Below are 26,057 nucleotides of genomic sequence, written 5' to 3'. Positions count from 1 at the left end.
ATTACATTATACAAAGGTAACTTTGAGGAATCTACTGGGACAAAGAAAAGATATTGCATAAACTATGACAAGTAGGCCACTATGTGTGCCAGTGAACCACAGTTTTCTAATTGTATTCTAGTTATTGTAAAAAGTAGTGAATGGTCCTTCAGATTTCTCCTTAAAGGGATCGTCTTTCATTGAAATAACAATAAAACGAGTCATCTTCACCATAATAAATATTGGGCAACTGGAATTTGGAAACACCAAATAGCAGACAACTGTCTGCTATTCTTGTCTAAGATTGGCTAATTTATTATTTCAGTTAAAATGTTATGAGATATTTCTCCATGAGTTTACAAGGGCAGTTCAATCCAGATGATTTTACAGCATATTGCAGATAGTAAGCATGGAAATGGTCATATAAAAATATTAGTGCTGTCTTGTATAAAAAATTATGGCTTCCATAATGCTAATTGTATGTTAACAACAATAACAAGTGATGTTTATAAAGCATCTTTTATCCAAAGATTCCAAAGTGTACACATATACCATTAAAAAGATGATTTACCAACAAAGAACCCAATTTTATTCATTGTGGTGAATGGACTAATTTTCTCATAACTGGCTCATGAATGATCTGACCATAGGGGTCACTACTAGGTCAGGAGAGACATATCAATATAAATATACAGACCATGTTGTTTAATCCTTGGCCCAGCTGGATTGTTGTCCACTACTGTTGTGACAGAAAGCCCACACAGAGACTTTTCTGTGGGTTTCCCATCCAGGAAAAGATTTTGGGCAGACCTTTTTAGAATATGTCTTACAGAAAATGTTTAACTATGTGTGCAGTTTTGCCAGGGTGTGTGTATGGGCACAATTAGCCTGCTGTTGGCTCTAGAAATAAAATAGGGATTAGTTCAACCACCACAGAAATGCAACTACCTGTTAACAAAGCACGGAAACACTATACAACAGAAAGCAAAGATTATCTTATGCATTTGAAACTCAGAGGGGTAGCCGTGTTAGTCTGTATCAGTAAAAACAACGAGGAGTCCTTGTGGCACCTTAGAGACTAACAAATTTATTTGGGCATAAGCTTTCGTGGGATATAACCTACTTCATCAGATGCAAGCAGTGGAAAATACAGTAAGCAGGTATAAATATACAGCACATGAAAAGATGGGAGTTGCCTTACCACGTGGGGGATCAATGCTAACAAGGCCAATTCAATTAGGGTGGATGTGGCCCATTCCCAACAGTTGAAAAGAAGGGGTGAATATCAACAGAGGGAAAATTACTTTTTGTAGTGACTCAGCCACTCCAGTCTTTATTCAGGCCTAATTTGATGGGGTCAAGTTTGCAAATTAATTCTAGTTCTGCAGTTTCTCGTTGAAGTCCGTTTTTGAAGTTTTTTTGTTGTTGAAGAATGGCCACTTTTAAGTCTGTTATTGAGTGTCCAGATTGACAGATTGACAGAGCCAGAAGGGTACCCAGAAGTCACCTACTACAGGACAGGCCCAACAAAGGAAGTAATAGAACACCACTAGCCATCACCTACAACCCCCAACATAAACCTCTCCAGCGCATCATCAAGGATCTACAACCTATCCTGAAGGACGATCCCTCACTCTCACAGTCCTTGGGAGACAGGCCAGTCCTCGCTTCAGACAGACCCCCAACCTGAAGCAAATACTCACCAGCAACTCCACACCACACAACAGAAACACTAACTCAGGAACTAACCCTTGCAACAAACCCTGTTGCCAACTCTGTCCGCATATCTATTTAAGGGACACTATTATAGGACCCAAGCACATCAGCCACACCATCAGGGGCTCATTCACCTGCACATCTACCAATGTGATATATGCCATCATGTGCCAGCAGTGCCCCTCTGCCATGTACATTGGCCAAACCGGACAGTGTCTATGCAAAAGAATAAATGGACACAAATCAGACATCAAGAATTGTAACATTCAAAAACCAGTAGGAGAGCACTTCAATCTCCCTGAACACTCAATAACAGACTTAAAAGTTGCCATTCTTCAACAAAAAAACTTCAAAAACAGACTTCAGCGAGAAACTGCAGAACTGAAATTAATTTGCAAACTTGACACCATCAAATTAGGCCTGAATAAAGACTGGGGGTGGCTGGGTCACTACAAAAAGTAATTTTCCCTCTGTTGATATTCACCCCTTCTTTTCAACTGTTGGGAATGGGCCACATCCACCCTAATTGAATTAGCCTTGTTAGCCCTGATCCCCCCACTTGGTAAGGTAACTCCCATCTTTTCATTTGCTGTATATTTATACCTGCTTACTGTATTTTCCACTGCTTGCATCTGATGAAGTAGGTTATATCCCATGAAAGCTTATGCCCAAATAAATTTGTTAGTCTCTAAGGTGCCACCAGGACTCCTCATTGTTTTTATGTCGAAAGAGGCTTTTTTGTTTATTTGTTTAAAGATCATCATTGTGGTGATGCATGAACTTTGCCAGGCCACTACCGTCACATCCATTAGAGTGGGAGTTAGTTTTTTCAAAAAAGCACATTGTGCTGTCACAAATCTATTTACAAATTCCCCTTGAAGTGAATAGCGCTTCATTCCAGCTGGAATTTGTGCTGTCACATCAATGTTATGCATATAAGCTAATTTCACACTGCTTCAGAACTTTGTTTTCAAATGACCAAAAGGGTTAAAGTCTAAGGACAAAACACCTGCCAGTAACCCCCAATCCTAATTAAGCTAGTTTCTTTTTTGAGGGGAGTAGAGGGTGGGAAATGGGGAATGGGGGAAGGACAAATAGAAACTGTAAAAAATAAATACTGGAAATTGTTTTGAAATAAGGTACAGTATTCTGAATGTCTAGAACTCAAAGATTGTTTTAAACCGGACAACCTCCAACTTAAAAAAAATATATATTTTTAACAATATGCCAAGACCAACAGATGTACATGGATTGAGCCAGTAGGCCTTATAGATGTCAACTACTACACTGTGTAAAAGGAATTATTCTGGATAATTCACCTTTAGTGATGTTCTAAAAATCTAAGGACCAAATTAAGTCCTGTGGCATTTGATTACAACAGGGATGAATTTGGCACTAGAAGATGTTACCTACTGGCTAGCTCCATTTCTATTGAAATATGATAACATTTCCTTGGCCAGTATGGACATATTCACTTGTTCTTGTGAAGGGCCTTGAGAGGCACAATAGGCATAAAATTTTATTTTAATAAGACTTAACCTATTTTGTTATTTTGGAATGTAAAAAAGTGAAAATTTTATGCAGTTTGCAACTTGATAGCAGTTGTCACAAATGGCATACTAAATACTAAAGAATATTTTTTCAATCACTCTACTGCCTCATTACACCTTTCTAGAAGCATCAGAGGGCCTTAAAGTGGGTGTAAATGTAATTACTAAATGTAACTTTCAGGTCCCTTTTACATTGACAAAGGAAAGTGTAAAGGAGCCTTAGCACTTGTCTACCTCAGGAAACTGAGTAATTATACCAGAATGGAGAATAACGTTATAAAATGAAGAACAATGAACTATAACATGGACAGTGCCGGTGTTAGCCCATTGGGGGCCCTAAGCAGGAATATTATGCCCCCACAACACATACTAATAACAGGGGGCCCCCTTGAGCTGTTTGGGGCCCTAAGCCAGCGGTTCTCAACCAGGGGTACGTGTACCCCTGGGGTACTCAGAGGTCTTCCAGGTGGTACATCAACTCATCTAGATATTTGCCTAGTTTTACAACAGGCTACATAAAAAGCACTAGTGAAGTCACCACAAATTAAATTTAATAGATAATTATTTGTTTATACTGCTCTGTATACTATACACTGAAATGTAAGTAAAATATTTATATTCCAATTGATTTATTTTATAATTATATGGTAAAAATGAGAAAGCAATTTTTCAGTAATAGTGTGCTGTATTTTATGTCTGATTTTGTAAGTTTTAAAGGGACATGAAACATGGGGATACACAAGACAAATCAGACTTTTGAAAGGGGTACAGTAGCCTGGAAAGGTTGAGAGCCACTGCCCTAAGCAATTGCTTAGTCTGCTTATGCCTAGTGCCAGCTCTGAACACGCGGAGTTATACAGACAAAGCTATAGCAGTACAGTCATTCTGCTGTAGCTATTCCAGTCAATTTCCTTGTGTAGAAGAGCCCTTAGTGTAAATAAGAATCAGACCATGTGTGCCTAATTCACAACTGGCATTGCTCCAATTTTACTGCAGTAATGGATTACACTGATTTCAATGAAATTACAGTGACATAAAATTGGAGTAATACAGTGAAGAATCAGGCCCTAAAATTTAGAATAGAGCTAGGCCAACACTGACATTTTTTTAAAAATTCATTTTATTTTTAATGAAATAGGCTGCAATCTTGTTTGCACATGTTTGGGCTAGATTCTCCACTGTACCTGAGCTCTCCTGATTCTCATCCGCTCAACTTTGGTGTAATTCAAAACAGCATGGGCAAAGCTTTACATCCCCTGAGGATATGTCCTATAGAAGTAAAATGATGTAGGAAAACTTTTAAAGATTAACAATGACCCCCATCAGTTATGCTAATTTACACACACAATAGTTATTGAATGTAGAATGTCCACTGCTGCTAATAATTTGCCTCTAGTGACTCTTTGCCTGATCTTTGTTTTGTTTTTCAGTTACAAATTAGTGAGGCCTGTTAATTAGTGAACATTCAATGTAGCTGAAGCCTGGATGAACAGTTTTCTGAGTGTGCGATAAACTTAACCCATGAGTAGGTTTTAGAGAATTACTCAGTCTTATACATGATGTAGAGCCTGTATCTAACCTAAACTAGAAAATCAGATGATAGGAATGTTTCCACCAGAATTCTCAACAGCATAGGTGCTTATACGTTTATGAAAACCTTGCTGTATTTTCCATGAAGACTTTCAATGGCAATCCACCAGAAACAGATGAAGAAAACAAATGCAGACCTCATCGAAACTGGCCTCTCAACCTGTATGTCATAAATGTCTGCATTTTTATCTGAATCAGGCAACACACCTATTACCTTGTATACAGAAATTACATTCAAATCAATGGGAGAAATTCTGTACCAAGGCACAGAAGGTACAGCCTTTGCACTGCCACCTTTGTACTGCCTGGGTTCTAGGTTGAGTGGTGTCTGCTCTAATTTATGGCAGCCTTAGTCAGATAACATATGAGCTGTGCCACAGCCAAGAATCTCAGCAGCTTAGTGCTACACTCTGCCTCCTGCTCCTGACACCCTCCTTGCCCCATGCCCCAACATGTATTCTGCTTTGGGGCTATGAGGGGTTGAGGAGGTTGCATAGGAAAACATTAGGTGGTCTTAACCGACTTCTGTGCAGCAGCAGTTCTGCCCCAGGGGTTGTGCTCCCTTTATGACTCCTATGCATTGCCAGAATCAGCCCCCAGGAGTTGTGTGTGTATTGCTTTCAGGCTTAAGAATAACATCATGGTTTTTCTCTATTTGTGCCTGTTCCTATGTTTTTTTTGGTGCATACATATATGGGATGGAAGCACTACAAATGTGTTGTTAATAGATATAGTGAAATGTATATCTGATACTCAAATAATACATAATATATAAAATTCAACAATGGTTGGAAAAGTTATATGGCTTAAGACTAAAGGGGAAATTGTGATTAGCTTATAGTTAGTAAAAATAACTAACTGTATAAGGAGTTGTGAAAAATTGACAGGATATATAATATGATACTTTCATTGGACTAATATTTAATAATGCATATTATTTGACACCAAAAATACAGATTCCTGAAAAAGGGACCCTAATGATCTGAATGTTTCTACATTATAAACTTTATTTAGCTTTGTGAACTTTTATTTATTATAAGACATAATAAAAACATATGGTGCTTCTCTAATGCTTAAATCATCAATCATTAGGCTCATCCTTAAACTTTTCTGTACCTCATATGTAAAGACTACATAGTAATTCTCTGTCATCAGTACTTTTTCCCAAAGGGTCCAAATATACAAAGTGATGAGCCTTTTCATTTCCACTGAAGTCAGCAAGACTAAAGGTTACTACTAGCACCCAGAAGGAATTACTCAAAATCTTGCAGGATCAGGCCCATGAAAGCAAATAATAGCGCCAAAATTTTAAAGTAGCCATAGCATCCATGTGAGGAACATAAGAGTTGTTCATATTTCATAGTTTATAAATATCATTACTTCATCTTTAAGATACAGGCCTCTCCTCAAAGACAGTATTTGTTAAGAGATCTGGATGGCTAAGGGGATTGGAAACATGATACAATGCCTTTCACTGATGCCAGTTCTAATCTGTTTCCCTAGAGCAGCAATGAATGAAACTTGTTATCATACGATGTCTTTGATGGACTGTGTGAAATGAGTTTAGTCTCAGACCACTTTGTGGAGGGCAGGTGCATCCCAAAACAACCCTTACAGCTGGCACAGATTTGTACCCTGGTTGGTATTCTCAGCAGAGATGCCAAGTAAAGAATGGAGAAGGAAAATAAATTATCCTCTCACCTCTAGAAGTGTTGCCCCCAATAAAAGTTTAGACACATTGATGGAGAAGTGTATGGAAGCTTGCACTGCTCCTGCCCATTGTGTATCTTTTGTGTAAATACAGAACTTAAAAGCTGTCAAAACCAGACTGGCATAATCGAAAGCCAGTAATGTCCCACAAAAATAAGTATTTGTTGATCCAGTAAGCAGCTATCACCTAACTTTGTCATACTGACTGCATCCTTTTTCCTCTCTCTCTCTTTTCCGAAGTATCTGAAAACACTGTAATTCCACAGCATTTTTATGCTAGCTTCTAGAAGTATTTCCAAAGAGAAAACACATTTCTTAGCAGTTGTGGTCACTTGCTGCACTGCTGAGCTCAGGTGGGTTACTTGGAGCCATGTCACGACTTGGTGCAGAGGAAGCCCTGGGGTCCCACAGCTGATCCGTGGAAGAAGCTCTGTACAGCACACTTTTTTTCTCTCCTGCTGTGTTTCTGGGTGTGCCTGTGTGTCTTTCAGCTCCTCACCTAGGGGATCCCCTCACAGGGGAAACACGGCTGCCAGCTTGCTCAAGAGTCCTCCTGAGTGCAGCCTGGGGGCTTTTACAATGTGGGGCTAAAGCCGCCCTCCCACCCCCTAAAATGAGAGGCTCACCAAGCCGCAGAATAACTTGGGGGGAAGTGCGGGGGAAAGGTCGGCAGAAGGCGGGGGCGACCCGGTTGAAGGACGGACGAGGGGGACGGAGAAAGGTGCCCCGGGGAGCGAGAGGGCAGAAGGACACAGAGCAGGCAGGGGAGGCAGCACAGGGAGGGACAGCTCCAGCCAGCGGGCGAGGGAGTGAGTGACTGAGGAGCACTGATTTCCCCCAGCCCTCCTCCGGCGGCGGCTGCTGCAAGTGGGGAGGGGGAAGAGAGGGGAGGGGCGGGACGTACCAATAAGCCCCCGGGGGGGAGGACACCATGATACCCCTCAGCTCCCGGCGCTAGTCCTTCGGCCGGCGGGGGCTGCACCACCCCTGGTGTGGGCGGGCGCATTGCAGAGCGGGGTGGGGGGAGGGGGCGAGACGGTTTGCCCCGGGGAGAAGGAGGCGGTGGAGCGAGCGGCTCCCCCCCCCCGGCGGGGTGGTGCGGCCCGTTCCGAGGAGGGCGCTGCGCCTCCCCGCTCAGTGACACACAGACCCGGCGCGGGGAGGCGGTGGCGGCTGGTCGGGGGAGCGGGGCGGGCTGGGATCGTAGCGGCGGCGGTGGCGGCTGGGAGCCGAGTCCGGAGCATGGCGGGGACCGCGGCGGCCGCTCCTCCCACCCGCGGGGAACTTTCCGCTGCCGCCGCGGATGCTGCCTCCTCCCCTCCGCGGCGGCCCCCGGCGCTGCCCGGCCCGGGGCTGCTGGGGCTGGGGCTGCTGCTCTGCTGCGGTGAGTGAAACTTTTCCGCGGGCGGGGCCGGGCTGCGGGCGGGCGGGCGGGGCCGGGGCAGTTGTCGGAGTTCGGCGAAAGTTTTTTTTGCAGCGGGGCGGCGGCGGGGCGGGGCTGGCTCCCGGCGGGGCTGTGCGGGACGGGAAGAGCCCGGCTGGCGAGAGCCCCCCGTGGGCGCTGGGGGGACACCGGGTCTGTGGGGGCGGGAGAGCCCGGCCCTCTGCCCCGGCTCCCGGCGGGGGGATTTCCCGGGGCGCCGCGGCCGGGCGCTGTTGCCGGGCGCGGGTTGTGTTTAGATTCCACTTGTCGCGGTGGCGGCGGGACCGTTACTGCGGGCGGGGCGCAGCCGGGGTGTCTCCGCGGGGCCGGAGCCTGGCGCGGCGCCAGCTGCCGAGCGCGGCTCCAGCCCCCCCCCGCCCCCTTCCGAAACAGAGACTCCGGCCCGGAACAGCTGGTGGCTGGAGCCGAGTTGACTCCGCGTACAGCGGGGCGCGGGGTAACGGCAGCCGCCCAGCTCAGCACGTGGGTCTGTAAATCACAGCCCGGGGGGCTGGGCGCTATTTGCGGGTCTAGGGTCCTTTCTTGCCCCCCCCCCCCGGCACAGCGAGTTGATACCGACCAGCTTGTGGCGTCGGGACCGGGGTCTGCCCGGGGGACTGTTTATGATTCTCTCGCCCCTTGGCTGGAGAAACAGGAGCCAGCGGCACAGCGCGCACAGCCGGGTGTGTTGCGGGAGTTGAGGAGGTGGGTTTTCTGCACGTGTGCGACGGTGTCTCTCAGAGGGGTAGAAATGTTCCTTGTTTCTGATGCTGTCGATTGAACGCTCCCCGCCCCACGTTTGCTAGCAGGGGTAGCTGCTTTGGGGGTGTACGTGTTCAGACTCCCTCCCTGCCGGGGAAACCTCGTTTTGCCCCCTCCGAAGCGGTCACACGCCCCCTTCATGCCTTTGCCTTGAATCTGCTGCTGTTACTGAGAGCGAGGGCTTAAAGCACGGGGACCCACCTGTGCTTTGATGTGGCCACGTGTGGGAGATTTACACTCCCCCCAACTCTGCTCTTGCGGAGAGTAGCTGGGTCGGCAGTATGGTTGAAATTACTCAATGTCTTGTTGGAAAAGAAAGGGGGTACGGCCTGTTCGCATTACGAGTTATGGGGGAATACAGGAGGAAAGTTGACTTGATATTGGTCGGTTGTCAGAAAGAAATTAACGCCGCAGTAATTATGTCACTTTTCAGCGCAATACCAAGTACCCAGCGAGGCCTCTGCTGCTGCTTGTCGCTTGCTGTGCACCCTCCTGGCGGTGGGCTTGATACAGAGACTGGGAGCAGTGTGCCGCGAGAGTGCTTTGCGGCAGCGTTTCAGTATTCAGCGAGGTGCCCTTGCAGGGAGGGAAGGAGAGCGCTGCTGCTGGAAGTGCGAACTGCTGCATCATTGCCTGAGGGGGCAGAGTATCGCAAAGTGTGCTTCACAAGGGTGGGGTAATAACAATTGGAATCGCAGACGCGCTCAGGCTCAAGAGAGCTCTGGCTAATCGTCCACCGTACTTTACTGCTTTCTGTTTTTTGCAAGATGAGGTTTTCCTGGGCTCAGTCACGCTTATTGTGAACACAGCTTTGTTTTGCTTTGAATTGGGAGATGATAGTGGAAGCAGTTTTGTGTGATTGGCTAACAGGGTTAACTTACCTGTCCAGGAGATGGTTATTTTTTGAGTTTAGTACAAAAGTTAAATGTGCAACATTTGATTTAACAACTTGGGTTGTGCAGATTTAGGTAACTGACTTAAATCCGTGTGAGAGATGGTCTTGTTGGCATAGATACGAAATACTGTATGATCTAGAAGTGTTGCAGAATTAGTGGAGTTGCAAGTGGTTAAGCAGAGCTTTCATATGTGTATTTGGTGTGTGACATGCAGAAATTGCTTCCAGAGTACAGTATCAAATCTTTGTGGACTGTTTTTCTTTTTCTGACCTTTGGGTTGGAAGTTGTTGGACAACTAAAATTCAGCTGATCTACTGTAATTATTACACTGAATAAATAGATTTGAAAACTAGATGTCTGTAAACTTACACAAAAATTGTAACTGTAGTTTTGACATTTTTTTTCTTAACTAGAAAATTGCCAGATAATCAGTAGTTAATTAGACACACATAGTTACCATGTTTTATACTTGGCTGAAGGGACTCTCAAGGCAACCATATTTTAATTATTTATTAAAATATAAAACTTCATGCTGAGCTATATGCCGACAACTTGTTTTTCTCTAGATTGAGACAAAAGAATAAAAATCAGTCGGGTTCTCATGCACTAGCCCTGTACTGTAATGGGGAGGGGTTGCAAACAGTAGGGAGGCATGTAAATTTCTTTCAAATTTTGTTTAAATAGGAAATGACTAGTGTATAACCTGTAGTTATAACAGTGTTCGTCCCAGGATGTGAGAGACAAGGTTGGTGTGGCAGTATCTTTTGTGGAGCCCAGAGTGGAGTGCTTATGCTGCCAACAGCATGTAGTTGGAAAGTCTCGCTCACCACAGAAAATGTCACAAAAGTTGGTCCAATAAAAGATGCTGCTTCACCAGTTCGTGTGTCTACTGTAAATCTTGCAGAAGTGTTTCCCTGAAACTGATGAGTTGAATCAAACTGGGGTTGGCATTAATCAGCTCTATTTAGAGCTCTGAGGGGCAGCTCTAAATATTGCAAATCTATAATGTATGTTAGAATAAAAGGAATACAAGACCTTTGGAGCTCTTGTTTGTTTTCCTGGGTGTCTCATGAATACAAAATAAATTAACTTTTGGGGACACAGTTCAAGAACTAATATCTCCATTGCTGCATGTCAAAAGGTTGTGTGGCTTCTAAAGAGGAAACTAAATGCACTTGTGTAAGATGTGGGAATATTGATAAATGACCAGTGCAAAGTAGACAGTAGCAGACTGAATCAGTGGTAAACTGATGGTCAAACTTTTAATTATCAAGCCTAGTAATGCATTTCTTTTGTTATAGTTACCTAATATTCTTATTGCAAGTGATAAAAGGCATACTTTCCTAGTCTTGCCAAACTGGACGGCTAAAATCTCTTTAGTTCTGGATGACTTTTGATCTATGTAAACTACATTAAATGCCATTATCTATTTCATTACACTTAAACAACACAAGGCTTGTCATAAAGTTGGAATGCCTGCTTTATGTAGTGTGATGTTTTTAATCAGGCTGAAAACTTGAATTGGGTAAGTGTCTTGTATAGATGTACGTAGAAACCTGAAGCACAAGAAAACATTTAATGATTCTTCAACAGCATTTTGCTTTCTCTCAACAAACATTCCTTAAACTGTACTAAATCTTGGGCTAAAATTTCCCACTTGCATGATTTCTTATCTCTTCCTCCACTTCTACCATCATGATGCTTAAATGCTGCTGGGTACCAGAGTGGACACTTCCTGGACATGAGAGAAACTTGTTTGTGCTCACCAGAGTAAATCTTTCCCTGTTACTAGCTAGCTTGGTGCCACAAGTAGTCCTGTTCTTTTTAGGCTCTGTGGCCCTCGCTTTTTCCCAGTGCAGGTTAACAATTTACACCCCTCAGTTTGGTACACTTGAGTGGGCATCCTTTGCTTTCAGTGTGCACTGCAGGTGTCCGGGTTTGCTGACTCAGAAAAAGCAGTACACCTTAGTTCATGCTTTCCTCAGCACAAGGAGATTAGACAGGTTTATAGTAAAAACAGACTGAAGTTTATCAGAGAGAAAAATTTGCGTAAAAGCAAGTATTTGGAAACATAAGGCTATAGGTAAACGGAAATACATAACGTGATCTATAGCCTATATTTACTTTCTTGTCTTATAAGGTAACTTAGTATCTCTCACACACAGGTCATTCCTTGAAGCATTTGTCCATTTCCAAAATCTGGGATTCAGTTTTTGTGAGACTCCTGCTGGAAGAGTTCCTTTTCCTGTAATGGATCATCACTTGTTCCCCTTCATTTTTATACAGTGATATATCATTGTCTCTTGCCCAAAGGGGTCCTGATTTCTGAGAACTCTCCTAGGTTTGCTTGTCTTTGAAGTATGCTCAAGGTTTCATCTTTTTTAGACCGTAAACAAAGCCCTCTCCTTTGTTGGAGGTCCATTGTTCCTATGTGGATCGCGTCAGCCCTGTGACTTCCCCTCCTCAGGTGATACGTTTTTTACTCCCAGTGGATTTGGAACACCATATTTCATGCACCAACATCTTAGAAGAATAATGACAATCAACTAGTTTTTTTTCTTTTGGTAGAAACCATATATGACCCTCTTTGCTCTAACATTGAGAAAATGGTCAGACACAGATATAATCTTGCTACCAGAGCTTGTTTGGGCATGTTGTTGGTGTCACAGCCAGAGAACAGGTCTACTCTGGGACCTGCTGTACACTACAGAGTAAAGTCGATGTAAAGCAGCTTACATCGACCTAATTACGTGTATCTACACAACAGCCTTGCTCCTGCACCAACATCATAACTCCAGGTCCATGAGGGGAGTAAGGCTTATGTCAGTGTAGTTAGGGGGATGTAGTGTCTGTGTAAACACTGTGGGTTACTTACATCTGCTGTTGACTGTCATTCTTGTCATCCTGCTGGAGCCATGAAATTGACGAGAAAGCCAGGCATGGGTTGTCACCCCAGGGCAGGTGGGGAGCTCCAAGTAGAACTGGGCTGCTGTCTGGGTTCCTCGCTCCCAGCCAGATAGCTAGCTGGGCTCCTGATGGGGAGCTGCATGCAGAGCTGAGAACCTGGACTCTCAGCGCTCCCCACTGCCTCTCCTAAGTCGATGGAAGTGCACCACTGACAGAAGGAGGGTGGTGAGGACATGAACCACCACAGTAATTACTACAGTGGCTGTAAGTCGACCTAAAGTAAGTCAACTCAAGTTTGTAGTGTAGATGTGCTGTGGGTCTCACATTGTTACTACCAGTGCATTATTCCACCAGTCCTAACAATAGTGGGAAATAATAAAGAAAAGTAGCACGTGATCTACATTGCTATAGTGCAAAGTAAAACTTTCTGGTATGTAACCAGAGAGTACCTTAAAAGTTCTGAGCCCTTATGGAAGAGAACATGATGATCTAAGAGTATGGACCTTCTGTCATCGTTACTCAAGCAGAATACAAAACATCCTGGAAAGGGGGTATATGTGAAGAAGAAAAAAGGGGGGGGGGGGAACCAAGAACTAGCAGCACCTTAGGTTTTTATTTAATGCTTCTTTTCCAGCTATACAGTAGAACTTCCGTTATTGATGCTTATTGATCCATAACTTGCCTGAACACCTGACGCTGTTGCACTGCTTACCATTAACATCAGTAGCGGTGCTGTAGTGAAGTTCTGAAGGCACATCTACACTACAGGTGCACCTGTGCCACTGTAACGCTCATGTTGTAAAGCCGTTCTACTCATAAGTGTAAACTAATGACTGCTTCCTTACCTTGTTTCCTTCTTAGATCTGTGGTGTGTAAAAACACAAATTGAAGGAGAAAGCTACATAAACAAAAGTGAGGTTAATGGGAACGATATAATAAAGTATTATGCAGTTTTAAATACAAGATAGCCTCAAGGAAATACTGTCTGTTTCAAGAAAGCTTTTTTTTTTTTTTAAACAGTAGCTTTAAAATCTTTTTTTTGCCTTTTACTGAAGCTTGACAAGAAATATCTCTGAGAGGGGGTTGAGTTTAAGTTGGTGATGAAAAAAATGTATATTCCTTAAAGGAAAGATTGACGTATGAACTTGAGAGTATAGTGAAGATCTTAAAAAGAAGGATGGTTTAAATTGGTTGGATTGTAGAAATTGAAATGCAGGTGTGTGGGGAAGAACAAGGAAATGGGAGGAAGAGGCTACAATGTGTGCATAAACTTCTGTTGTGTGTTATCCATCAAAATTATGAGCAGACTGGTCATACAGAGTTTGATGATATTTGATTTCCATTGAAAAGCTAGTAAAACTGAAGCCAGTAGACAAGGTAAACTCTAGCGTTAGATTAAACCAATTTTCTACATTTGGGTATTTCAGAACATCCTGGCTCTTTCTATTATTGCTAAAATAGTTTGACAGGTAATCTAAGAAGGCAAATGTGACTATGTGTACCTACTTGTTACAGATAACAGGAAAAGCAGATGGAGTTGTGTAGAGGGCCTAAAAGGAAGAAGAGAAACTTGAGGGATAACTTCCAACCATGAATAAGATAGTGGTTACTGCTGAGACGTATTGACATAGGAATGTGTTAATTTCAGTACTGGATCACATTCAAGGCTCATCTAGTCCAGTTTCCTGTCTCTGATAGTCGCCACTCACAGTTCAGGGCAACTGCACCTGTATTTCCCTTTAGTGGCTCGGTACTGGCATCTGCTCTCAGGCTTCCAGTTCTGCAGCTGTGGCCCCTCTTGGATGGAGAGATGTGTCCCTCTTCCTCCTAACTAGGATATTTTCAGGCAACGCCATTCCTTGCCTCCACTGTGTATTTCCCAGGACAGACTGGTTGTCAAAGGCCTGCTTGCTTTCTCTTCAGAGAAGTGTAATTGCTACAGTTGTATGGTATCACACAATGTTTCCTATGCAAGCCTACTTTAGTCTTAAAATAAAAAAGTAATCGAGAAAACATGATAAAAAAAATTAGCCTATGTGCATGCTAATAAGCTTACCAGATTTAAACACAACCCTAGCATGCATTTGGCAAGACAAGACTTTCAAATTCCAACCCAAGGAGGATTCTGCTTGAGCTCAGAACAAGCACCCAGTCCTTCCAACCCTGTCCTAAGGATTGGGGCCTTCGTGTACCGGGGGTCATGCTGGTCACTAGAGAATCCAGCTTGAACTAGTATATGCATGTCTTTCCAGAACAGTGGCTTCAAAGTGTTGATAATGGAGGAAGAACATTAGTATTCCCCCTCCCTACTAAAGAAGGTATGAACGCAGCATCAACGCATATACAATTGCATTTTTAATACAATGTACCCCAAAAGTATTAATCCTAATTCAATAAAACATTATCGAATGGAATTGAGATGCTTAATTAATAAAATTTGTTCAGGATATTGTCAATCTGTCCAGTTGCCACCAGGTAAGTTAGAGCATGAGGTAAAAACGCTGCTGTATGCAGATGTGAGTTAATGTGCCCTAAACCTGGTAAGAAATAAATAAGATCGTGTCAGAAACTTGACTCACTGTGAACTGGCAGAAATCCAAAGAAAAGAAAATGCCCAAGTTGAATCCTCCACAAGAAACTACATTCAGAACATAAGAACTGCCACACTGGGTCAGACCCAATGGTCCATCTAGCCCAGTATCCTGTCTCCAACAGTGGCTGGGTACCAGAGCTCAGGGGAGTGCCAAGAACCGGGTAGTTGGGGTGATCATCTGTTTTTCCCCTTCTTGCTTTTGATAGAAGTTAAGGGTCATTCTTATCGTGGAATTGCATTTCTGACCATCTTGGCTAATAGCCGTTGATGAATCTATCCTTGTTGAATTTCTCTAATTCTCTCTTGAACCCAGTTATACTTCTCACCTCCAACATTCTCTGGCATTGAGTTCCACAGGTAAGTTGTATTAAATCTGCTGCCCACTAATGTCATCAAATAACCCCTGGTTTTGTATTTTGGGAAAGGGTAAATTACTCTTTTCTATTCACTTTTTCCGCACCATTGATGATTTTACAGAACTTTATCATATCCCTCCACCCTCTTGGTGGCCTTTCTTCTAGATGAAGAGCCCTAATCTTTTTAGACTTTCCTTGTCTGGAAGCTGTTCCATCATCTGGAAAATCATTGTTGCCCTTCTCTGAACCTTTTCCAATTCACTATATCCTTTTTGACATGGACAACCAGAACTAGACACAGTATTCAAGGTATTGGTGTACCAGGATTTTGAATTGTGGCAGGATATTTTCGGTCCCTTTCTTAATAGTTCTGTTAGCCTTTTTGATTGCTGCTGCTCACTGAGCTGAAGTTTTCAGAGGACTATCTGTGATGACTCCAAGATCTTTGTGAGTGATAATTCAGAACCCATCATTGTTTTTTCTGCTGTGCGTACCAGTGCACTTACCAGTGTTGAATTTCATCTGCCATTTTGTTCCGTCACAGTTTAGTTAGATCTTCTTCCCTTGATACATGGCAGGTACGGTAAAGAATACAAAACAGATGAGGTCTACACAGCCAGTGGAAGTTTGTGCAAAAAAATGTTCAAGGTGTCTGTGTGTGGGGAGGAGGGAGACTCTTTGGAAACAAAGGAATCCAGGAAATGGGTATGATTTACTTTGCTTGGGGGTTCTCCATGTTCCTTCCATGTCAGATGGATTTTATGGTAGCGTATTGATTTCTCAAACCTTTTTCAATAGCAGGTGGAAGAAGATGAGATCTTCAGCCCCAGAGTCAGTCTCACACTAACTTTGTTATATATAGTGTTTAAATTAAATCTATATTAATTAAATATTGTGTTAAATTAATAACAGGTTAAGGTTCAGAAGTGACTGCTGAAGAGGAACTGAAGGAGAAGCCCTAGCCCTAAATTGGAGTAGTCTAGAGTTGTAGTCAAAGGGCTGGGACAATTGCATGGCCAAATATTTGTGTTAGATCCTGTTCATTCATGGGATCAGTGTGGCTAACCTGATGAGCCTCAATAAAAACTGGATTGGTATTTGATGGTAATAGGAGAACGAGTACAGACCCTCTTGCAAGAAGGAGCTGTACTGCGGCCCTCAGCACAGAGCTAAGGCCAAATTCTGCTGCCTACCAAAGTGAAGAAATGATGGAGAAGAATCATAAAGCAGAGCACTTGATTTTTGCTGACAGTAGTATGTCCCATGGTGACTGTGAAGGTAGGCTGGGGGGAAGGTGATGTACCTTGTAGACTACAAGAGGCTGAAGCAATAAGGTGGGAAAGTATACTTTTTGCCATTGCAGATAACTCCAAAAAATTAAATGATGCAACAAGATGACTACACTAAATGTAGTCAGCATGATCTGGCACACTTCAATTTAATGTGATGGTGCCAAGCTGAAAAAAGTCATGCCACTGGGTAGCTATTCCTCCATCTTTCTTAGAGATGGCATGAGAACAGCTCTACAAATACTACATGTGAGAGAGAAAAAGTACCCTACTAGTCTTAGAGAGAGTGGAAGCTTCTCTGGGATAAACATCAGAAATTAAAACAAGTTAAGAAGGCAGCTGAGACTGCTGGACTAAAAATGGAGGAAAAAGTATGCCAGAATGAAAACTCTGGCAATTGGAATTTACAATGGATGGTTTAAAAAACAACAAAATTCACTACCTGTGAGTGTATTAAAACTTATACAGCTGCTAAATATAATAGAAATTAGAATTAAGTCCTAATCTATTTGAAACTCTGCAAACTACTTTAAATGGACTAAGGAAGTGGGATACATTTCTAGCACACATTTTTGAGAATTTTAAAGTATTTACTGATTACACAGCAAACATCTTTGTGATGATCACATGTCTATAGCAGTTGACAGCATCTGTACTCTCAGTGAAAAGTTAATCTATTTCCACAGAGTTGATTGGAAGCCCAAAAAGCATGTTTGGACAGTCTTCAAACACCAGAACCATGCATACCCAAGTACGGAGAAGACAGACCTACAAGGTGACAGCATATTTGCAGCATCTTAGGGTACGTCCATACTACCCGCCCGGGTCGGCGGGTAACGATCGACTTCTCGGAGTTTGATATATCGCGTCTCATCTAGACGCGATGTATCGAACTCCGAACGCGCTTCCGTCGACTCCGGAACTCCACTACCGCGAACGGCGGTGGCGGAGTCGACGAGGGAGCCGCGGACTTCGATCCCGCGCTGTGAGGACGGGTAAGTACTTCGAACTAAGGTACTTCGAGTTCAGCTACGCTATTCGCGTAGCTGAACTTGCGTACCTTAGTTCGAACCCCGCCCCCCCAAGTGTAGACCAGGCCTTAGTTGTGAGATGATGCAAGCCATTTGGATAATGAAATAACAAAGCTAGGTTCTGTTTAAAAAATAAAATGGCTCTTGTGTTTTGAGACACAAATCTACTGTGGCACACAAAGGAAATGTCTTGATGGCTGATATTATATAGAGACACTCAAACCCTGATTATCTAAAGGCTTCACATGTTATGGAAGAACTGAATTATCTGGCTACACCACATGACAATACTGAGTAAAAATACCTACTGTGGTTGATGATAAAGGACCACCTGTAACCAATTTTTAAGCCATGGTTGGGGAGGTGGTTTTGAAAATTGACCTGTGGCTTTTTTGCAATAACAAGAGTTTTTCAAAACTTATCAGAGAAGTACAGGGCAACCCTTAATTGGTCACAAATGAGCCAGTTCATCTGATTGTGGGTCAGCAGCACAGATGCCAACCCTCTCAAATTTTCTATAATCCTTCTCAATTTTACACATAATTACAGAATTATTAATTCAGGGTTAAATCTATGAATTTTGCAAGTGCACACATTTGTTGTCGCTCATTGCTATTTGGGTTGGATGAACACGGTAGTTAATGCTTTGGCCATGGAGGGCGCTCTTCTCTACCTCCCCTGTGTCACATGCAGAATATGCTGTGAGGGCCTGATAGGAGGCAACCCACAATGATTTTGAATAGATTGGGGGCCCTGTTGGATTCACCATCCAAAACCACAGGCTGCATGTTGTGCTCTAACTGTCCCATGTGGGTCCTGCTGGACTACGTTTATGTGCCCTAGGTTCTTGGAGCGCTCCTGTGGGGTCTGCAAGCAACATGTGGCCTTTGGCTTCAGCAGTGCTTGTCTCCTACCATGAGATCCTCACTGCAGTCAGGAGCGGAGAAGTAGTTGGAGGAGAGGGAGGAGGATATCTTGGGAAAGGCCAACGTAATTAAGGGCCCAATGCAGCATATGGGCTAGTCCTCTGCTTTCCTCTTTTGGGGTGGGGGTGAGGATTACAACGCGGGGAGTCCGAGTTGGCCCAGGCCCACCAGCTGTAGACAAGAAAGGGAGGTTGTGTTTTCTTGGTGGGGAGAGAGAGGCGTTCCAGCTTCTTTGGAAGGAGGGCAAGATGGGGGCATGACATTTTGGAACTTGCTGTGAATCCAAACAACCTCCCTGATTGGTTTAATCAATATCCCTAAAAGTCTCAGCACAGGGTTGGCAGCTCTGCAAGAGGTAAGACTTCAGCCAGATTTAGAGGTAAGGTGATGTTTTTAGTGATCTTGTTTCAAGGATATGTGGCTGAGAGTTCTCAAATAGGACTCAGGCTTTTTTTTTTTTTTTTTTAACTATTGAAGTCTAATCTAAAACTCACTAGAGTTGAAACTGTGACCCCTGGTCCTGAAAAGCTGAGAGTTGATTCTGGATAACAGATGGATGTAATAAGGGATGTGTCTGCAACAAAAAATACATAGTTTGGGCTGTGGTGCTTGGTGCTGCAGAAACAGATGTCTTCAGCTGTTTCAAAAACTGGATTTCCACATCCTGAGCAAAGGGAGCCAACAGACTTAGAATTCCTCAAATGGATTAACAGTCATCATCAGTTATGAGACTTGACCACCCAAATGAAGAAACTGGGGCTATCTTGAATGCCAGAAGATAACTAATCTTAAAACCAAAGTGTGAAGCCAATGATTTTCCTAGAACTACAGCATTGCTGAAAGACTTTAGCTTGGTGTGGAAGAAGGTGAGTTGTCCTAAATCAATAGCAGAAAGTGAGACAGAAGTTTAATCTGCCAGGAAGTAACTCTACACTGAATGTGATAGAATGGCATCGGGGATTATACAGTGGCATTACTCAAAGATGCTTGTTAATGTTACTTCCTGTGACTCCAAATACATCATGATACTAGGAACAAGGAGAAAATCTGTTTGTTAGTGGGCACCAAGTATACAATGCCTGTTCTTCACTCTCTCTCGTTCTGGAACCTTGCAAAGAATTCTGTGAAAATCAGAGTTCGTTCCCTTATGTTGCATTTCTGCTTAAAACATAAATTGAATTTGAAAAAAGGGTATGCTTTAGGTGAGCGGTTTTGCAGTAGCTGTTACTAGGGAGAGAAGGGACTCTTTGCTCTGTAGGTTAATTCTGGAGGCTCTATAGAAATTCTAGTATTTGAGTCTTGAGCTTTGGGGGGCGGGGAGGAAATAATTGGGTTCAGCTGCCTCTAAGATGCTTTCCCAAAAAGCTGCCTTTTCTCCCCCACTCTGACAGTAGTAACATCCCAGCTGGCAAGTGCAAGATGTGTTATAGAAGGGTAGTAGCCACGTTCACCTCCTAAGATGGATAGCCTTAGGGAAGTGGGAATGCACGCTTTGGCATTTGCACCCCTCCGATCTGAAGATAATATTGGAGGTGCTAGCAATGTGTCAATGAAATTGTCCTGGGGGCTCACTGGGTGGCAATAAGCAGAACTCTGCATGCTTTGAAGCATAAAAATGTCTTAGGTCCAGGATTCCTTTTCTGGTGGTTCTCAGCTGATGTTGCTTTATTGAGGGGATAGAAGAAATAAGGGTTTATATTGTCTAGTTAAGTAGTGTTCTTCCCCGATCAAGGGAGTATGGTGCTTAACCCTCTGAGACATGGCTACTTCAAAGCCCTAATATTTCCTTTCTGATGACAGCTGATTAAGTTCTGGGAGGTAAAATATGGCTCTGGTAGTAGCTTTACAGAATTACCCTAGAACTTAGCTGAACAAATCCAAATGAGCAAAACACCAGAGTAAATAAGATATGGGTACGTAAGACATGGGGCTGGGTTCTGTGACAGTGAATAAAAATGCAGAGCCAGACCTCGAGTGGTATTTGATCAACTGCAGAAGTGAATAAAATTGGCCTTCAGAAAAACAAAAACAAAACTTACAGAAAGGGAAAATAAATGAAAATGTGAAACAAAAATGAGATCTAAGATAAACGAAAATCTGATACTGTTTCATGGAAAATCACAGGAAGTTGTTGAGTTCTGACGTGCTGGGATAAGAGGATAATAGGTATGTCCACTGGGTACAGTGTTTCAACATAGATGTGTTTCTTCAAGTGTCAGCCTTATGGCCACTTAAAAAATGACAGTGAACTTGAAGACTGTCCCATCTATAATGTTGTAGCTGCTAGTCTAGAGTCTGGCTCTGTACAAGCTTCTTTTCAGAAAGATAGGAGAGAGCCTGAAGTAGCCAGTCATGGAATAAACTGACCGTGAAGGGTAAGCTGCTTTGTAACTTCCATTAGAGGCCAGCACATGCACGGAGGAACAAAAGTATGCTCAGTTACAGCATTTATTAAATCTCAGTTGATTTGAGGTTAATCTTGCTATTGAAACTCCAGCCATTCTAGTTAGCATATAAATAATAATGGCTGTTTTTTGCTCTGAAACCACTTGCTTTGGGGCAATCAGTTGCACAAGTGATTGTGTGAAAGTTTTTGTACCAGATTTAAATGTACTGCCGATAAACACAGTGAAAGTCCACCCTCTCAAAATACAAGTGTAATAGAATTAAGTGTGCCTGGCATACCCTGTACATTGTTAAATATTTCATATGTTTATCATCCCCTTACTACCTCAAAGATAAAATGTTCCCATATTAACAAACCCTTTAATCTTCATAACAACTTCTGAATCACTTTGATTTCTGCTACCTCCTGCCTTGGAGGATAACCAGGAATTAGTTATGTGCATATGATCATATGTTTGATATTCTTTTGCATCCTAACACTTGAGCTTTTTAGATTGAAGCTGCACGTTAATAGGTCTTGATTGAGCTTATGACAATGGCTCTTGACTGAAATGAATTGAACTTTTTTGGTATAGAACAGGGTAAGGCACGTTGAAAGCTAGAATGTGCTTTTTTTTTTCATTTGTCAGCAAAGAAGTTCATCTACTGTTGTTGCCTGTTAGGTTTGGTTTAGTTTACTTTACTAAAGGACCTACTTTAGTTAGGTCACTCTATGATTTCATTCTTCGGTCACCTCAGTATCAGCTTCTTCTTGCAGATTGTTAATATACCAAACACTGACTCTGGTTAAGAACCTTGCAATGTCCTCCTAATAGCTTTTTGCTATAACAAAAATTGACTGATTTCTGATCATTGACAGTAATTTGTCTCCCCATAAGTACTGTACTTTGACCATCTTTGGAGGGGCTTTTTCAGATGCTTGAGTCATAATTTGGTCTCTTTTTTTATCTGCTACTTGAGATGGTAAAAGTTAGGACTAAAAGAAGGAAAGTAAAGATTAAACTGGTAATGAATAAAAAGGATGAGGTAGTAATAAAACTCAATTTATGTAGTGTTTATCACTAATACACTGTAGATAAAACGTTGATGCAGAGGCAGAGCACACAGGAGGAAAAACAAGGAAAATATACACTCAGCTGATGCTTTTTATATTATTTGAACACATGTTTAGAAAACATTAGCAAAAGTAAGATCACATATACATGCATCTTTGTCAGCGGAAGCTGGCAGAGCCCTCTTAAACTGTTTAAGAAATAAAATATAGTGACAAGAAGAATGAATACCCTAGGTGGTGAGAGGGCGGGAGTCAAGAATGAGGGAAGAGGAGAGAGAGGATCTTCATCTTAAAAAAAATAAATAAAATCCATCACTTCAACAAGTCAGAATGACAGTATTTTTGGTTTTTTAAATGCCAAAAACATGAACAAACTAAAGTCTTGTCTGACTTGATTTGTCTGGACAGCTAGATGAAGTGAAGTGTTGGGAAGGGTAAGACTATAACAGGGTTAAAAAAAAAAAAAAAAACTATTAGCCAGGATGGGAAGGGATGGTATCCCTAGCCTCTGTTTGCCAGAAGCTGGGAATGAGCAAAAGGGAATGGATCACTTGATGATTACCTGTTTATTCCCTCTGGGGTACCTGGCATTAGCCACTGTCGGAAGACAAGATATTGGGCTAGATGGACCTTTGGGCTGACCCAGTATGGCCATTCTTATCTTCTTAAAGTGGTTGGAGGCTAAGTCCTCTCATAAAGAGGTACTCCCATTGGGCACCTTTCCGTTACCCAATGAGTTGGGTATTTAAGGTAGATGTTAACTAAAAGACTTCCTTACAGCCTGACAAAATAACAAACCGGTTGGTCACTGAGTTATGTCCTGTGATGTCATAATTACATTTTGTTAACCGGAGACATGGTATTAAATATATATTTCATTTAAAAAAAAAAAACCTTTTTGTGGGATGAGTGTAGAGAAAAGTAGAGCTCATTTGTCCCTTTTCCCTCCTACAGCAAGGAAGCCTAATGACAATCACTCCCCTTTCCCCTACACAACACAAGTTACTTCTAAGGAATGTCTCAAGGTATATGCCTTTGGACTAAAAACAAATGCAGACAGAATTATATATGTATTGAGCAGGAAGAGAGGCCAGGGAGGTGCTCTAGTCTAGTTCCTATTCAGAGGAGTTTAGCAAGAAGGAAAAGGGGGTAAAATAGTTACTTGGATAACCAGACTATCCTACGTTGTCATGCCTCACTGTTTCAGCCAATCTGTAAGTACTAATGATTGGGATAAGATGTAATATGTGGGGATGGATTATTATGTATCTGACTTCTGTGCGGCTGTTAAATTTGTGTCTAAAATACTTAGCACTGGCCACTGTCAGAAATGGCGATATTAAGAAAGATGAATCTCAGGTCTGATCCAGTGTGGTAATGGACTTGTTTTTCTACCACGCACATTTGTACAAAGAGTGCAGATATTTGCACTCTTAAGTTAAGAACCTGTAGCTGAATGCTTTATGTAACTATCTGATTTAAAAAAAAAAAACAAAGGGTTCCCGTTCAGCGGTTCTGCCACTAGCCTGCTGAGTGACCATGGGAAAATCACTTCATCTCCCTGCCTCCATTTCCTCATCTCTGAAATGAGGATAATACTGACCTCTCTTATAAATGTTTTGAGACTTACTAATATGTGCTATGCAAGATCTAGGTATTTTTGTCTTTTTGGTATTGTAGGTTAAGGTGGAAAAAAACAATTAAAACCTTAGTCTGTATTGAGTAACCCTCTTCTTGACATAACTATTACATAGTAGCCTCCTGTTTAGTTTGCTAGGGCCCTTCATTTACCTTTGTCAAAAAACTAGTTGCCTTGGTATGTCAGACATTTCTTACATGAAATGGTATACAAAACATTAAATTGACTGCCTTTTTGAACATAACTTGAGCCACTTGAGTACATGAATTATGATGGTGTTCAATTATATGATCACATTTTTCCACAGGATCCCTGCCTTCTTCAGTTGCAGAATGAGCAACTGTTGAATATTCATTTTGTTTAGTGTGTGACCCCTACCTTATTTACTGCATATCATTCAAACCCTGCTTTGTATAGAATATCTTCTCATGAGCTCTTCTGTGGGCTCATCATTGAATCTAAGTGCTTGACAAGCATCAAACAAACTGTCTTTACAATGTGCTCATAAGGTGATGTGATATTACCGCTTGTTGCAGAACTGAGGCACAGATCAAAGCAAAAATGGTCACAGGTTTCCACTTGCTATGGGTGCCCAATTTGTGATGTGTAAGGCCTGTTTTTGTTTGTTTCAGATTAAATTTTATAGCACATTGTGTGTTCAGGTAAAAGCTCCCATTGACTTAAGTTGTTGTGGTTGCTGAGCCCTTCTGCAAATCAGTATGTAGGGTCTCAAGTCAGGCACCTAGAAATGAGATGCTCACAATTAGTGAACACATGTGAAAAGTCAGTATCAAGTGACTTGTCTAGCATCAGTTAGGGACTCTGTGGCACAGGAAGAGAGTTCTCCAGGGCTGTGTAAAACTGCCCTAACTATGAGACTGACCACTATGTTCCTACAGTTCCCTACCTTAATCACAACACTTCCAACTTTGGTTTAAAAAAAAAAAAAAAAGCAAGGATCCTTCAGACAATACTCTCAGTATACAGCTCTGTTTTCCTCTTTGAGTGATTATCCTTATGCATATTCCACATCTAGGTATTCATGCTCGCCATGTGCCTGAGTCAGGAAATTCTTCAAAGCAGCGTCCATTGGCCTGCACACATGTGGTAGCTCTTCTTATGCTCCAGACTAAGGATATAAGAGGCAGTGTGAGTTGATGCAGCTCCAATTCTTCCTTACCACCACGTGGCCTGAGCATAGGTGCCAACTCTATGGGTGCTCCAGCCCTGGAGCACTCACAGGGAAACAAATTTTGGGTGCTCCCTGAGCAAATCAACTCTTATGCATGCGGGGTCCCCCTCAGTCTTTGGCAGGTGGCAGGATTAGCTGTTTCCAGCCAATCAGCTGTAGCGTGCAGCTGTCTATCAGCTGTTTGGCAGGGAGCCAGCAGATGAGCTCTTCTGCAGCATGTGGTTGTACTTCCTTGCCTGACTCCCACTACAGGTAAAAGTGGTCCCTTTCCAGGGTAGAGGGAGCAGGGTGCCATTTAGGGAGGGCAGAGGGGGCTTCTGCTCCTGCCTGAGTTTCCTACCACAGTGGAGTGCAAACAGGAAAATGAACTGCTGCTCCCCGCTATCACCGGAGGAACCCGAAGCCTTTAGCTGTGAGCTGAGCAAGAAGTTTCTTTGGCTGATAAGGTTGTTCTGGAGGAGCTGGATCAGCAGCTCCTTCCTCTCCCTCGGCTGTGGGAAATGTAAATTTTCCGCTTGTGTGGGCGTTGTGCTTAGACCACATCCGAAGTTGACTCCCAAGGTGGCTTCCGCATTTCACATAAATCAGGTTATTCAGCTTCCCAACCTTTTATCCCAGACCTCATCAGGATAATGGGGAAGCCATCCTCAATACACTTGGCATGAGGAGAGCCTTGGCCTTTTATTTGGACAAGATAAGAGCCTTCAGAAAATCTCACCCCTGGTCTGCACGGGGGGTGGGGGGAGGTCGATGTAAGATTAATCGACTTTAGCTACGCTATTCCCGTAGCTGAAGTTGTGTATCTTATTTCGACTTACCTCCTGTCCTCACGGCACGGGATTGACGGCCGCAGCTCCTCCGTGAACTCTGCTTCCACCGCTCGCCCTGGTGGAGTTCTGAAGTCGACGGGAGCGTGTTCGGGGTTCGATATATCGATCCCTGATCGATTGCTACCCACCGATCTGGCGAGTAGTCTGGACGTACCCTTAGACTCTTCCTCTCTGTTGCAGACAGATCAAAAGGTACAGCAACTTCATC

At 42.8% G+C, this 26,057-nt stretch overlaps 1 protein-coding gene across 5 annotated transcripts in view; it reads left to right on the top strand.

The window, feature by feature from the left end:
• Positions 1-7,633: 7,633 nt before the first annotated feature.
• NECTIN3 (nectin cell adhesion molecule 3) overlaps positions 7,634-26,057 on the top strand; it is a 118,430-nt gene continuing 100,006 nt past the window's right edge. For 2 of the 5 annotated variants that reach the window (XR_005583782.1, XM_039485378.1), the window contains exon 1: positions 7,653-7,929. Coding sequence is in view for 3 of the 5 variants with exons in the window: in XM_039485378.1 (XP_039341312.1) it covers positions 7,788-7,929 (142 nt within the window). In the remaining 2 variants the exon portion in view is untranslated. Of the gene's footprint in view, positions 7,930-26,057 lie in introns of all 5 variants that reach the window. The other 3 variants (XM_039485361.1, XR_005583781.1, XM_039485353.1) reach the window with 3 other exon arrangements.

The sequence above is a fragment of the Mauremys reevesii genome, linkage group 1 (assembly GCF_016161935.1).
Source record: "Mauremys reevesii isolate NIE-2019 linkage group 1, ASM1616193v1, whole genome shotgun sequence".
NCBI lineage: Eukaryota > Metazoa > Chordata > Testudines > Geoemydidae > Mauremys > Mauremys reevesii.
The sequence above is the reverse complement of the archived record's forward strand: the minus strand, read 5'-3'. Positions and strand labels throughout refer to the sequence as shown.